The sequence below is a fragment of the Amblyomma mixtum genome, chromosome 1 (assembly GCF_055824585.1).
Source record: "Amblyomma mixtum isolate Tamu chromosome 1, ASM5582458v1, whole genome shotgun sequence".
Taxonomy (NCBI): Eukaryota; Metazoa; Arthropoda; class Arachnida; order Ixodida; family Ixodidae; genus Amblyomma; species Amblyomma mixtum.
The window spans coordinates 169342701-169356900 of NC_143012.1; the positions used below are offsets into that span (position 1 = coordinate 169342701).

The following is a 14200-nucleotide window of genomic DNA, read 5'->3' on the forward strand; positions in this document are numbered from 1 at the left end:
GCTGGGTCCAGTCGTTTCAGGTACGATGGTCTCGCTGACCGATATACTATACATCCATAATCCACGGAAGACCGCAGTACACAGCGCTAAATTTCCAAAAGACACGTCGTATCGGAACCCCAGTGTTTTTGGGAGAGTACTTTAAGTATATTAAGGGATCGGGAGGCTTTCTTTTTTACTGCGTTTATGTGAGGCCGGAACGTGAGTTGTCGTTAAAATGTCATGGCTAGAAATTTATGTTCATTTTTTACGGGTAAGTCTATTTCGTTCAAGTGTAGGGTGCGATCTGCTTGTAAGCCTCGTTTGGGCGAGAAAAAATGGCGACTGTATTCTGTGGAGAAAACCGGAAACCATTTCTGTCTGCCCATGTTGCCAGTTTATTTATTGTTAACTGTATTTGTCTTTCACATGTTTATATGTTGGAGGATGAGCAAGCTATCTGGAGGTCATCTACACACACTGAATACATAACGGACTTTGGACTATTTTACTAAGAGATTTCATTTTTACAACACATTGTGTTGTGCTTAAAACACACCCCTGTGGTGCCCCATTTTCTTGTACGAAATTCTTAGAAAGGGTTGCACTTAGGTATACATAGAATGAGCGGATGAACAAAAGTTTTTTAGACAGTTTAACATCCTGCCGCGCATGCCAAGCTCAGCTAAGTCCTGAAGAATGCCGAACCTCCAGGCCGTGTCATATGCTCTCTCTAAATCGAAAAATACAAGGCATTGCTGTTTGTGCACAAAAGCTTCTGGAACAGCGTTTTCGTGACGAACTCAGTGATATGTAGTGGAACATCCTATTTTATAACCACACTGATGGCTGTCAAGAAGTTGAGACGAAGGAAAGACAAAAGTTAATCTTATATTCAGGATACTTTCAAAAGATTTGGCAAGACAGCTTGTAAAAGCCATAAGCCTACAGCTACTAGGGGAACTTGAGGGTTTACCAGGTTCAAGAAATTGTACTAAACGGCTCTTTTCTACTCCTTAGGTATTTTACCTTTTATGAATCTTTTGTTAAAGAAGTTTAAGAGTGTCTCTACGGCAGGCTGGGAAAGATAGGCAAGCATTTCATAGTGTATCTCATCAGCCCACGGAGCAGTCTTTTTGCCGCAAACAGTACTCTATTTATTTCTTGGAGGGTAATTAGATTATTGCACTTTTCCTTAGCACATCTACTTGTTGGAAGTCTTTGTTTTTCGGCTGTGTTTTTACATTTTAAAAAAGACTGCGTATAGTGTGATGAACTTGTAACTGCAGCGAAATGTTCCCTAAATATGTCTGCCTGTTCCTCTATGCTTGTTTGTGTGCCTGGTGTTGTCAGAAGAGGAATTGTGAATGTTGAGAAGTTGCCATTAAATTTTCGGACGTGCTTCCACTTTTTTAGATGTGATTTTACTTTTTATTGATAAAACATAACTCTGCCATGATGTTTCCCAGTTGAAAAATACACCAGGATGGCTTGGTGTGTTCTGGTGTTTCCTAGTGTGAACACCAGACCGGGCTGGTGTGTTCTGATGTTAACACCAGACCGGGCTGGTGTGTTCTGATGTTAACACCAGACCGGGCTGGTGTGCACGTTACAACACACCAGCCCGGTCTGGTGTGTCTTAGTGTACACACCAGCCCGGTTTGGTGTGTCTTAGTGTGCACACCAGCCCGGTTTGGTGTGTGGCAGCGTGCACGCCAGACTGGGCTGGTGTGTTGCAGTGTGCACACCAGACTGGGTTGGTGTGCTGCAGCGGGCACACCAGACTGGGTTGGTGTGCTGCAGCGGGCACACCACAACGGGTTGGCGTGTTGTAGCGTGCACACCAGAAAGCGTTGGTGTGTTGTAGCATGCACAACACACTTGATTGGTGTATTTTGGTACCCACAGCGTGCAGTGTTAGTGTGCTGTAGTGCATACACCAGACTGCATGGGTTGTGGTGTGCACACTGTTTTGGTCGTCAATTGCACTTAAGAGTGGATTGGTTAATTTTGGCATGAAAAACACTTTGAATAGGCATTAAGGTTTGGACACCAATCAACCACATTCTGGCTGACACACACAGGAAGTTAGTGTGCTGTTGTAAACGTATACAACTACACTGCAGTACCTAATTTAGTTTACTTCTGTTTGGGGGCATACACAGCAAAGACAAATATTGGCAGAGTGCATCCATCCTAATCTGGACTTCTTGTCTAACGCGCGTCGCACTGATCACAAAGTGCAGTATAGAACTATACCAACCATTTTTCAGGTAAAGCGAAGGGCAGAAGTGTTTCATGCTTAAGCGTGCCCTAACTTTGCTTCACTGGATGTTATGCGCTGATGCAAATGCCTCAACATACCAAGTCAAGCAGAACGTATGCAGCAGAAGGTCGCCCTTCTAGATCTAATCGCCTCTGTGAAACAATGTTTAGTAGAATGATAATTAAGGTAACCTCCTAACATGTTTTCATAAACATATGTGAAAATTATATATCAAACACCATAATTCTTTATTTACACTACAAATGAAGCGCTATTTTAACAAACCTCAGATAACAAACTAACAATCTCACATAACAAACCAAAACACGTACATTTGAACCTTAGGCCATACATGGCATATGAAAAATGCGATTACAAGCCACATTCAACTTTAGTAATTACAAACAGGACTACACACTGGACATTAGACAGAATGCTTCTTCTATATACAATGACCTATAACAGTGCAACACACAGATGCAGAGGTGTTTCACAATAATCAAGAACAGCACAAGGAAATAAACTTCACATGACATATGCAGCAAAAGGTGCACACCTTCCATACAACTGAGGCAAATATTGTCACAGAGTGGTGACTGCAGTACGGAGAGCAAGAAGACAGCGAAAATTGCTTCTAACCTAAACTCTTTTTGTGCTGACTTGCACAAGCAAAGAACTGAATGACTCCGCGGCAGCGTAGCAACAGGCGAACTCTGCGGTCGGACAGAATGCCTGCCATTCTTGGCCGTGCTGAATTTAAAGCTGATAGCGAACTTTCGATGTAAAGCGTGCAAAGTTACTAGAACATTCTGGAATAACGTAGAAGCGGCTCCGCCTGGATGCGATCAATCGAGATAAATCTGATCGCGTCTTGCATCACAGCCAAAGCAATAAAGCGGCGCACCGGCAACACTGAAGAATAAACAAACACTACAAAGGTTAACAGAATTTCTCCCTTTTCAAAGAAGCATCGACCCAATGATTTAAAACATAAGACTACAAACAAATAAAATGGACTGTGCAAAAAAAATAGTGTGGGAACAGTGTCCTTCAGCATGCATAATTGGGCTCTAGACGGACAACATAGAAAACTTCTGGTCATACGCAGCGTCGCAGGGATTGGCTATAAGCCAATTTAAATTTGTCCCTGGCATCTGTTCCTAATCACTTTCATAGAGATTGGGCACCTTCACAATATGTGACTGGTCGCTCTGTGCCACAAGCACACAAGGTGAAATAACTTTCTGCTCACAAATTAGGCACAACCCAACATCAGTCGGAGGGTGTTCAGCAGTGAACATGAAAGGCATAAAGCTTTCCTCGGTAATTAGTTCTTGGCAGAGTAAGAAGATACTGTTTTCCACTAAAAAGATTTTGATCACTCGCAAGAACTTGCCATCATCTGTTAGAATATATTCAGAGCACGTTTTCTCGGTCCTGTTGTAATTGGCACTATGTACAGTGAACCCTTTAATACGTGCTCTGAGGTATTCACTCATACTGGGCACAGCACCAATGGTCTGGCTGATCAAATCCAGAACATGGCATTCAAGACTGCCAGGCTGCAATGGCGAACCTAATACTCCTAACTGGAGCTTATTGCCTTGCTTCCCCGAGATCAGCTTTTGCTGCTTGTTCAGGTAGGGTGGCAGTAGTACCAGACGCTTCAGGGACTTCTGCACCTCTCGCATGATGAAGCGCTCTGCTATTTGATGTGGAACACCTTTCGCTGCAGAAACCAGCTTGAGAATGTCACCATTCCCTCTTTCAAATGGGAAGGTAGAGGTTGCCCACAGTGGCCCAGTCATGCGCACAGATTTTGCAAGGTGCACAAGTTGGTGCACATTGAATGTCAGGGTGTGTTCACCATAGAGAATTGGCATCTGCTCAACAAACTCCACAAGAAGCCTTTCGGCACAAAAAATATCTCTCTCTTCAACACTTGCTTGTAAGAGTAAAAATAAACTCTGTGCAAGAAGGGAGAAATGCGTCAAATATCTCTGCGGGAGCATATTGAAGAGGCAAGGTGCACTGTAATAAAGAAGCCAATATCTCCACTCTGTAGCTTTCCAAAACGAGCGCTCAGTTACCAGTCTTGGCAATCTGGTGAAATTGGTGGCCCAATTTTCAACAGGCGGTCATTCAACTCCCTCACATGATTCCCAATGTGCCAGGCACTTCCTGGTGAACACAGCCAAAGTTCCATTTGCTGCGATGTGACACCTTCTAGTACGCAGTGCATGTACTCCGGTGGAAAGCCCCACGACAGGTCCAATGTGCTGAGGGTTGCGACGGCTGACAAGCCCTTCATACCATCCACAGGACGGTCTCGCCTGGCTGCAAGTTTCATTGTACTGCACACAGTGTCATGGCATCGCTCGACCATATCTCGCCCCTCCATGATATATTTCAGGGTGCCTGAAAAAAGAAATGACAGATAAATTTCTCATAGTACTATGCATAATAAACAAAGAAATACATGCTAAAGAACAGACAGGAGAGTACGAATGCACATGTAAGTGATGGTTATGAAATGCTACAATAACTTAAACTACATGCAATGGTACCACATCTACCTTTAATCAATGCACAAGGCCATTTTACAAAATTAGGCTTTTCATGTTACACTCAGAATATGTAAATGGGCAATAAGTCAACATGTGGAGCTTGCATGCCCTATTTTTCACTGCAGAACCCAACTTCCAAGAGGTAGACCTAGGCTATGGAAGATGCTAATGAAAAGCTCTGGATTATTAGGATCAGTATGGAATCTGACCTGCACAGTCAATCTTCCTGACCTTTAATGTGCATAGCTTCTGCAGGAAGAGGTACAAAAGCTTACAAGAGTGCTTGTGTAAGATAGAACTTCCAAGTGACAATTTTTTCCATTCTGAATCCATACATGTGCACCACAGGTGACAACTGTGATTCCAGTCTTCACACCTCGTACGTCTTGGATCGCTAGACAATAAACTTATCACAAGAGTTTAAACAGACAGCACAGACATTTGTTCACATAATTAACAGCACCCAATCTCCTCGTAGCTAGAAATAAGTGCCCTGTGCATATCTGCACATATTTCTCACAGTAAACACAAAGCTAAATGTGACTGCTCACCAACGCGCAAAATGACCGTCCTTTGTCATTATGCCTGCTAGAGAGTAAACTAAGCACCCCACAACAGCCTTTTGTTTCAGAATACTTATGAGGAGTCTTAGAAGACCTGTGATCCCTATGGTCAAAAACTGCTATACCCTGGCACTTGTCAGGCTCCATCTCTGGAATATGTGAATAGAAAAATTTCTTTAAAAGACTAAGCAGCAGAGTTGCAGCTGTCACAATCAAGCAACTTTGCCATCCTTTTCTCTGCCATACCATCTTCGAGTCTCTCTCTCCCCCATATGGGTGATAATCCTTCCCAAGTGAAATTTCTTTCACTGCTTTTATGGGGAAGCACAGATTGTCACGTCATCATCATGGCCCTCCATCACCAATTTGCTGCAACACCAAGTTGTTTTTGTATTAGAACACAACCTTGTTCAAACTGATATGAACCAGTATTTTTATACCTAGTAACAGTTGATACCAACCACATGGGATACGAGTATGTTGCTTGTTGCATGTGAATACATTTAAGCAACAAAATTATGTTCTTAGAGCTGTACAGTGTGCAGAAAGCAGAAGAGGCAAAGCTTGTAAGATGACTGAAACAATTCTTACCATCAACAAGCGTTTCTTTTTGAAGGCACCAAGAACAGCCACAGTATCCGTTGTATTGCTTAGCATTCAGCAGTGAAGCAAGAGCTGGCGAGTCAACACAAAAGCACAACACATTCACTGTTGATTGCACAACTTTGCTGGCAAATGACCACGTGAAGCTGCCCATAGTGTGGAATTTCTCAACAAACGTCTTCAAGTAGAGGCGAGTAGGTGGGTGACCTTTGGCAAACCAAATGGCGCCGATGAGGATGTTCTTCCAACGATAGGGAAGAGGGAGCTCATTAAGCGCTACTTGAATTGGCCAGACTGACCCTTTGCTCGAATTAAATACTGGCGATCCATCGCTGTTAGCGGTAACAGTCAGGTCACTCCAATTCATGTTCCTTTCACGGCGGACCTTTCTGTACAGTTGGCCATCTGTGATATCCTTATAAGCTCCCTGATGAGTTTCAGCTGTCAGTTTCTGGAGGTTTGCGCCAACTATATCCCCAAACTTCTTTAAGAGACACTGTAGCTGATGCTTGAGGTCGACAGTTATGAAAGAGCTTCCTTTTTTTCACCAGCTGTGCCACAGTCATTGTGGCTGCACAATTAGTGCAGTGCTGGAAATCTAGGCCGCAGCTTGATGTCAGGCACTCACACGTTGGGCAGTATGTATGGACTTCCACCATCCTTGATTTGTGCAAATCCCATAACTTCCTAAAGCCATATTTTGTCGATGGGAAGACGTTCTAGCCAAGAAATGCATTCAACAGCTTCAACAAGCTGTCCACTTGTGTCCAAGGAAGGCCAGCAGCAACAACAAATGTTAATAATGTTAATACAAGCAGCATCGCCTGCAGGTGGGTAGTGTTCTGTGTGGAAGTCTCGACTCGGAGTTCACTCTGATAAATTCCGACAAGTCTTCATCGGGGTCCTCTAGCACATGGTTGTCAAGCCCATTGGTGTCCTCATCAAGCCTTGGCAGTTGTGCATCAGAAATGCTGTCATCAAGATGCAGGGTTGAAGGCTCATCATCCAAGTTGGGATGACTTGTAGAGGCGTTGTCATGCACCTCATCTTCAGCTTGCTACAAAAAACATTGGAAAGGCTACATCAGCAACAGAAGAAAAAAACATCAGTATCGAAGTGAATGACTGCAACCTGTTCATGTATACCCCGAGTTGGTATCATTCCGCATGAACATCATTCCGATTCCCTTCACATTTTAATATTTTCATCACAGGTTTATGTTTTTTTTCTTTATAATGATCCATAAGAGATAGTATACATGGACCACCATGTGACATTGACCTACAATCACTAAATAATTTATAATCGAATTTTGTATCTCACCTGTTTCAGCTTCAACAGTCAAGTAATGGCTACAACGTGAAAGGTCAGTATAAGTCACGTGAGACACAAATAAAAAGTGCAACATAATCACTGCTTCATAATTTTAATTCACTGTGATGCTAAAGACAGCTTGCCGCAAGAGCTGGAATGGCAATGGGTTTGGTGCATGGTTCATGGGAGTTGTGGCGTCCTAAAGCGACCCCGGCTATGAGGGATCCCAAAGTGGAGGGCTCCGGATAATTTCACCCACACCTGGGGTTCTCGAATGTGTACTGACATCGCGCAACACATGAGACTCTAGCATTTCAACTCCACTGAAATGTGATCATAGTGGCTGGGACTGAACCCCCGCTTTTCAAGTCAACAGTCGAGAACCATAACAACTGAGCCACCACAGCAGCAGAATCGCAATGAGTGAAGCAGCAGCGATTATATTGCAGCTGTCTTCATGCCTCATGTGACCTATACTGACCTGACATCGTAGCCATCACACTGCTTTTGTAACAGAAGCCGAATCAGGTGACAGATGAAATTTGATTATTATTTGCCGATAGCATTCCAAACATGAATTGAGATTAGCATTAGCCAGTTACAAGCACTGCATGCAGTTACCTTTGATAATCCACTGCTGTTAAGAAGTGCCACTAAATGCCCATCGCACTGTTAATGTCCACGCTTAAGTTCTCCAGTTATTTTCAAGTTTTAAATGATTTTGACCTTGGTGCTGTGGCAAGTGCTAACACTGAGTTTTAAGTCAGAATGCACTCGGTAAACAATGATAATTTGTACATTATGTACGTTCCTTTCAGTTCGGCATGCCATTTTTCTTTTTCCTGCAGGTACACCTGGCCAATGGCCACGAAATATCGAAAGAGGCGTACGATACTCCCATGGCGCTGCCAAAAGATTCACTGTTTGTCAAAAGAGCGGCAACCACATTGTGGTCAACAGAAGTGCTGGCTCAGCGCAGCTTCACCGGAACGCTGTCCAACAGATTCCTGGCAGAGGGTGTGGACAAGGCACCGCAGAAGCCACTGACGCTGCTGAAGGTGGAGATGATAAGGGGTAATTATTGTATTCTACTGGGGTTAGCACATGTGCATATTGTCATATTACATTAACATATGAAAGGAGGCTATCTCGACCTTGGCAATAGCTCATGAGAAGGTAATAATTATCACACACTATTTGACTCATATTAGAATGGATCAATTCATTGCATGGCTTTTGGTTGTGCACGAGAATTCATGTGCAGTTAGCTACTTGACAGGCACAATGAGAAGCATTTGGTAGAGATAAGAACTTCCTACAGAGCTGACCTGCTAGATGAGTGTATGACATGAGCACTCCACATCTGTGGCAACAACCAAAGAACATAACTTGTTTTGTGATGCTAAAATAGGCTGATCATGGAAGACAGTTGGGCTAGTTGGTGTGAATTCGTTAGTGACTGCGACATTTGGTAGAGATAACTTGTTTTTGGTAGAGATAACCTTAACTTGTTGACTCCGGATGACCCGTTTTTAATTCGGAAGAAGTACTTGAAACTGGCTTGTTCACGATTAATTCGGAACTCCAATCAGGTAATAGACTTCCTTTCGAGACAAGAAAAAACCTGTGATGCGTTTTATGCCTTTTCCGTTGACGTAGTAGATCTTTTTTACTCTATACCACAGACACAACTCTGCACAGCTGTCAGAGAGCGAATTGAAGCGCTGGGTGTGACTGTCTTCCAAAATTCATCTGGGATTTCAGCAGATAATTTTTTAGAATTGCTTAGCTTTTACCTTTCTTCTACACTTGTTGAATTTGACGATGCTTCTTACTTGCAGAAGCAAGGCATATGTATTGGTTCGCGTATTGCACCGGTTTTAAGCGACTTGTTTTTAGCGTCTATTGACAAAGAAATTTTTTCGCGTCTGGACAAGACCTTTGTTGCCAAAATTTTTAGATATGTTGATGATTATCTTGTTGTTTTAAAAAGTGTGACGCCTGATGGAAGAGATGACATTGTGCAGAGTGTTTTTAGTGTTTTCCAAGAATGTGGTAAGGGTCTGAGTTTTACTCGTGAGGTTCCTGATGAGGGTTGCTTACGTTACCTTGACCTCAGCATTAGCTTTAGTAGTAGCTCACTATGCTGGACATACTTCCCTCGTTCAAAAAAGCCTGTTCTTAGCTATAATTCGGCCCATTCGAGAACAGTAAAAAGAGGGATAGCACTGAACTGCCTAAGAGCCGCTCTTCAGAAGTCTTGTGATCACAAAGTGAACGTGAGTGTTGAGCAGCAGGTCCTCCGTCTGCGTAGCGCTGGCTTCCCTGACAGCATACTCGCGTCTGTCGCTGAGAGCCTTATTAAAGAGCTCCGACAGGGACGCAAGACAGCAGGCTGCTGCAATGACAGCCTGGGGGGACGTCCGGTGCCTGTGCCCTACATGCACAACTTGTCCCATCGCCTCAAAAAGGCCGCGGGAAAGTGCGGCATCCCTGTCGTTTTGACAGCCCCACAAAAGCTGTCTAGGATGTGCCGAATGGTCAACAATGCTTACCAGGCAAAAACCTGCGCAACAAAACACGCCACGCGGTTTGTGAACTGCACCATCGGTGTAGTGTATCTTATCCCACTGACCTGTGGCAAATGTTATATTGGCCAAACAGGCCAGTGCCTGAACGAAAGGCTACGAAAACACCGGACTACAGTCGCAGCTCTGATGGCGGGGGGCCATTTGGCCGCACATTGCCGCAAATGCATAGTAAAAACAACAGGCGGTAATGAAGAAAAATGCGTTCCACTCTTTAGCGACACGAGAGTGCTGAGGCGGCTTCATAGGCAGGGTGATAGGGAGATATTTGAAGCTTTTTGCATTGATAAGGCAGGGGACAAGTGCGTGAGCACACCCTCAGTAGCCCTCACGAAAAAAGAGATAATGTATTTGTCAAAAAACTTGCGCGTCAATTTGGTTTAAATATTTACTTTTTGTTATGACAACCTGCTTCGTGATAAAGAGAAGGGGGCGGGGGTACAGTCTCCTGAGCATGCGCTGAATAGAAGTGTAAAAATCTGTTATGTGTGCATTAAAACGTCAGTTGAAGTCTAGCGTGCTGTCCCGTCGGTTCCTTTTGTCGCTGTCCTTGTGTTTTCCACGCTAGTTGCAATGTCGCAGTCACTAAAATAGGCTGTTGTCACATGACGATGTTGAGCTGGAAAGTTAGCTTCTTAAGAGCTGCGCATTTTTAAAACCTTTAAATGTGCACTGAAGAGGAATCTGAACTCGTCTTTTTGCCACGGGAACCCGATCTACACGTACCAAGCATTCTTAGAAACTTTGAATTATTGCCCTGTGGGGCTGATTTTCCTGATTTAAATGTGATTAATGTCTGGCTCCCGCCTTTTTTTTTAATTCTCCGCAGTCGGGGAGGAGTCAGCCAACGCATGGAGTGCCTTGCAGGCAGTCACATGGCGGCTTTGCTTTCGTTTTTATTTTGCTTTTTTTTTACATTTCCGTGGATAAATAGATCTATTCAGAGACTACATAGCTGCAAATTAGGCCCACAGAAATAAAAATACGCGTGGACTCTGCTTTCGCCAATCACTCCGTATCGCTCCGCCGATGGCAGAGCGGCAAGCCGCCACAGGACTGGTTGAAAAATTAGTCGACTCCTCCCACTGTCTGCGGGGGAATTAAAAAGAAAGGCGGGAACCGGGTGTTTAATTCGATTTAAACTAGAGAAACCGACTGCACAGGGAAATAATTCGCAGTTTCTAAGAACGTTCGGAATGTGTAGAACGAGTTCCATCGATAAAAGTATGAGTTCAGATTCCTCTTTAGTGCACCTTTAACGCAAACGCTGATGGTATCATTCTTATGTATCTTCCTGTCCTTTTTTGTTATTGTTTCATCTTATTGTCTTAACAAAGGCACTAATTATGGGATGGTTTAGCACAAACATATTCTCGGGAAATGTACGCAGTTCGACCTGTTGTACACTTCGCATACATAGTAATGCTTGGTGTTCTTTGGCTTTGTGTTCAGGACCATACCATGTATGCATCTGCTAGGGCACTGGGCACTGCCTGCATTCTTACAATTAACAAACGCTTTTTTCTGATTACCTTAGTCATTTTTCTGCTTTACACTTGGCGTGAATATTAGGGCGACATGCTCATTTTGATGATGTAGGCAGTGCAAAGTGTCACAGCAGCTGTCGTGCTTGCAGTATTGGCACTCGTGGCCTTTGCACATGCACAAGATTTGGCAACATAGCTTTGTGCAACCTTTCTAGAGTGGAGAAAGTGATTTGTTTACATATCTGCTGAGATTTACCCAGAATCAGAACACCTTGTTGCACTATTACTCATATTAGGCAGAAGTGTTCTAGGCTTAATTCTAGGCTCATTTACAACTTTCTTTTGATGTGCTGTGTTTTAGGGTGTTTCGCTTAAATTTGCTCACCATTACTGCTGCACTGTTCTGTTGAGATTGCACATGCTTCTACACTTACTAAGAGCAGAAGGAATGGCATTGTGCATCGTCAGAGCTACAGCTTTGTGCCCTAATTGTGTTACAGGTGTTGAAACATGGACGGTCTCACACCAGGATTTGGCCCTTTTTATGTGTGAATCGAACTATGGGTTCATTTTCTAACCCAATTTTCGCAGCAATGAATGACTCTGCTACATCAACATGGCCCCAAAGCCATACAATTAGTTTTTACAAAGAACTAAAGCTGGATGAGGTTGTCCTCTGTGTCCCTTTGATATGATCAGGCGAATGAATTTACTTATCATGTAGCATACTGTTCTTTGTTACAACAAGCCGTGGCGTTACAAGTAGATGCGGCAGTTTTTGTAGTGCTGAGCTAATTGTCAGGCTAAGACTTACTGTATGTCCTGGAAATTGGTTCTACAACAACAATTCTGCCGAAGCCAGAATAATAACAAAGCTTGCGCTATTTTTAACTCTTATGCATGATTTTCTTTCAGTGTTCTTCAGGCATTATGCCCGCAGTCGGGGAGAGACGGACGAAGCAGCCACGAAAGCTGAAAAAAGCACAAGACTGTGGCTATCACAGAAAACTTGCGAACTTCGCCGAAAGAGGCCCGCTGCTTCAAAGAGCTAAGCGAATCAGAATAAATTTTGTTTCTTTTTTCTTTTCTACATGCCCTTGCAATTTCTTTTGGCAATCATACGAATTGAGTATTGGCGTATGCGTGCAAATTTTGTTTAATTTTCTTTCCCTAAAATTTCTATTGGTAAGTGTAAAAATTGAGTGCTGGTGTATGCATGCTGTTATGTGTATCCTAATGCACTGCATCGTTATCAAAGCACATTGAATTTGCGTTTTTCTCACGGCCACTCTGCGTACACACAACTCTTCTCTTTGAGCTCTCCAGTGATAGTGAACAACTGCGCAAGCATTGCAGAAGCTGGTGGTTTAACTGTACTTGTGCAGTTTATATCAGCAACAGTACGAAAGACAGAAGAGGGCAGCTGTCGAGCTCACACTTGCCTCCTCACGTGTGAAGTTGGCGTCTTGTGGAGCCACACCTTGCCTGCTTCACCCACGTGCGCTTCTTTTCAACCTGTTTTCTTGGTACCAGGTATGCTCGTTATGCTCCACAGCGGGCGGCACATATCGTGAAACAGGGAAATTGTTCCCGAAGGCTCCTAACCCGGTCAGCACGGCACCAAATTAAATCACATCAGAAAACACCAGACCGGGCCACACCAAAAACATCAGCCCGGGTCACACCAGACCCGGTAACACCAGACCCGGTAACACCAGACCGGGACACACCAGTCCGGGCCACACCAGACCGGGTCACACCAGACCGGGTCACACCAGACCGGGTCACACCAGACCGGGTCACACCAGGCCGGGTCACACCAGGCCGGGTCACACCAGAACCCGTGTCTGAATTTCCGGTCTGGTGTAAACACCAGATACGGGCTGGTGTTTTTTTCGACTGGGTTGCTCGGAACTGCGACGGATCGTACCGAGCTTTAGCTCTTGCCTTTTTTAAAATTTAAGAGATTCTCAAGTGTTCGATACCTGCGAAAGAAATAAAGCAAAATAAAGCTTGGGGTAAGCCCCAAGCTTTATTTTGCTTTATTTTATTTTAAACTGTTGTAGTTTAGTCCACGAAATTAAGATGTGTTTTAAATTTAGTCCATCAACACACATTCCACAGAGAGGTCTGCCTTGTGTTATTAGTAAAAAGTTGTGTCTAAGGTGCGGGTGCCCTTCAGGTAGACGACATAAATAACTTCTGTAAAACGTTCTTGGTGTTTGCATGATCTCAATTGCTCTAAAACGGGCCTTACAGAATGCTGTTTGTTGCTCACCTCGTCATCCAGTGCAGACTGCCACTTATTTCTCAATTTACTACACATTAAGCACCAACAATCGTTTGCGCTGTGTTCAAGTGTTGTATTTTACCATAGCGTGGTTGTGCACCGCATGCACCTGCCTTTTCATTGCCCACAATTCTGACATTGCTACCCAGCAGAATTTACTGGCATATTTTTGTGCTGAGGCTGAAATTATGTGCATGTAGTTTCCTATTCAGGGTTGAGCAGCGTTTCTACAGTGCAGTGCTGTTAGCACGCTTAGGCGATCAGTGTAGGTGATCCCATCTTATTGTTCTCTTTTACTATATAAGGTACTGCCAGCTACAGCGCTTCCAACATGAATTTCTGTTTTTTAGCCATCACTGTAAAATTTAGTATACGTGTCATATTTTTCTCGCAGTGCATATAATTCTTGTAGTATGTGCTCCTTCGGCGTTACCTTTTTGTGCAAACGTGTCAATGTGAAGTGAAATACTGCAGGGAGGCTGTACGATGGTGGCAAGCATTCATGTCTTTTGCATGTTCGCTAGACCATCTAGTACAGCTAAC

The 14200-nt window shown here is 43.7% G+C and overlaps 1 protein-coding gene across 1 annotated transcript; it reads left to right on the plus strand.

Moving 5' to 3' along the window:
- Nucleotides 1-8008: 8008 nt before the first annotated feature.
- On the plus strand, nucleotides 8009-12457 carry LOC149369746 (BEN domain-containing protein 5-like). Its single transcript, XM_089559363.1, has 2 exons — nucleotides 8009-8366; nucleotides 12283-12457. The coding sequence occupies exons 1-2, from the start codon at nucleotides 8117-8119 to the stop codon at nucleotides 12417-12419; spliced, it is 387 nt and encodes a 128-aa protein (XP_089415489.1). The 5' UTR covers nucleotides 8009-8116; the 3' UTR covers nucleotides 12420-12457.
- The last annotated feature ends 1743 nt before the right edge of the window (nucleotides 12458-14200 follow it).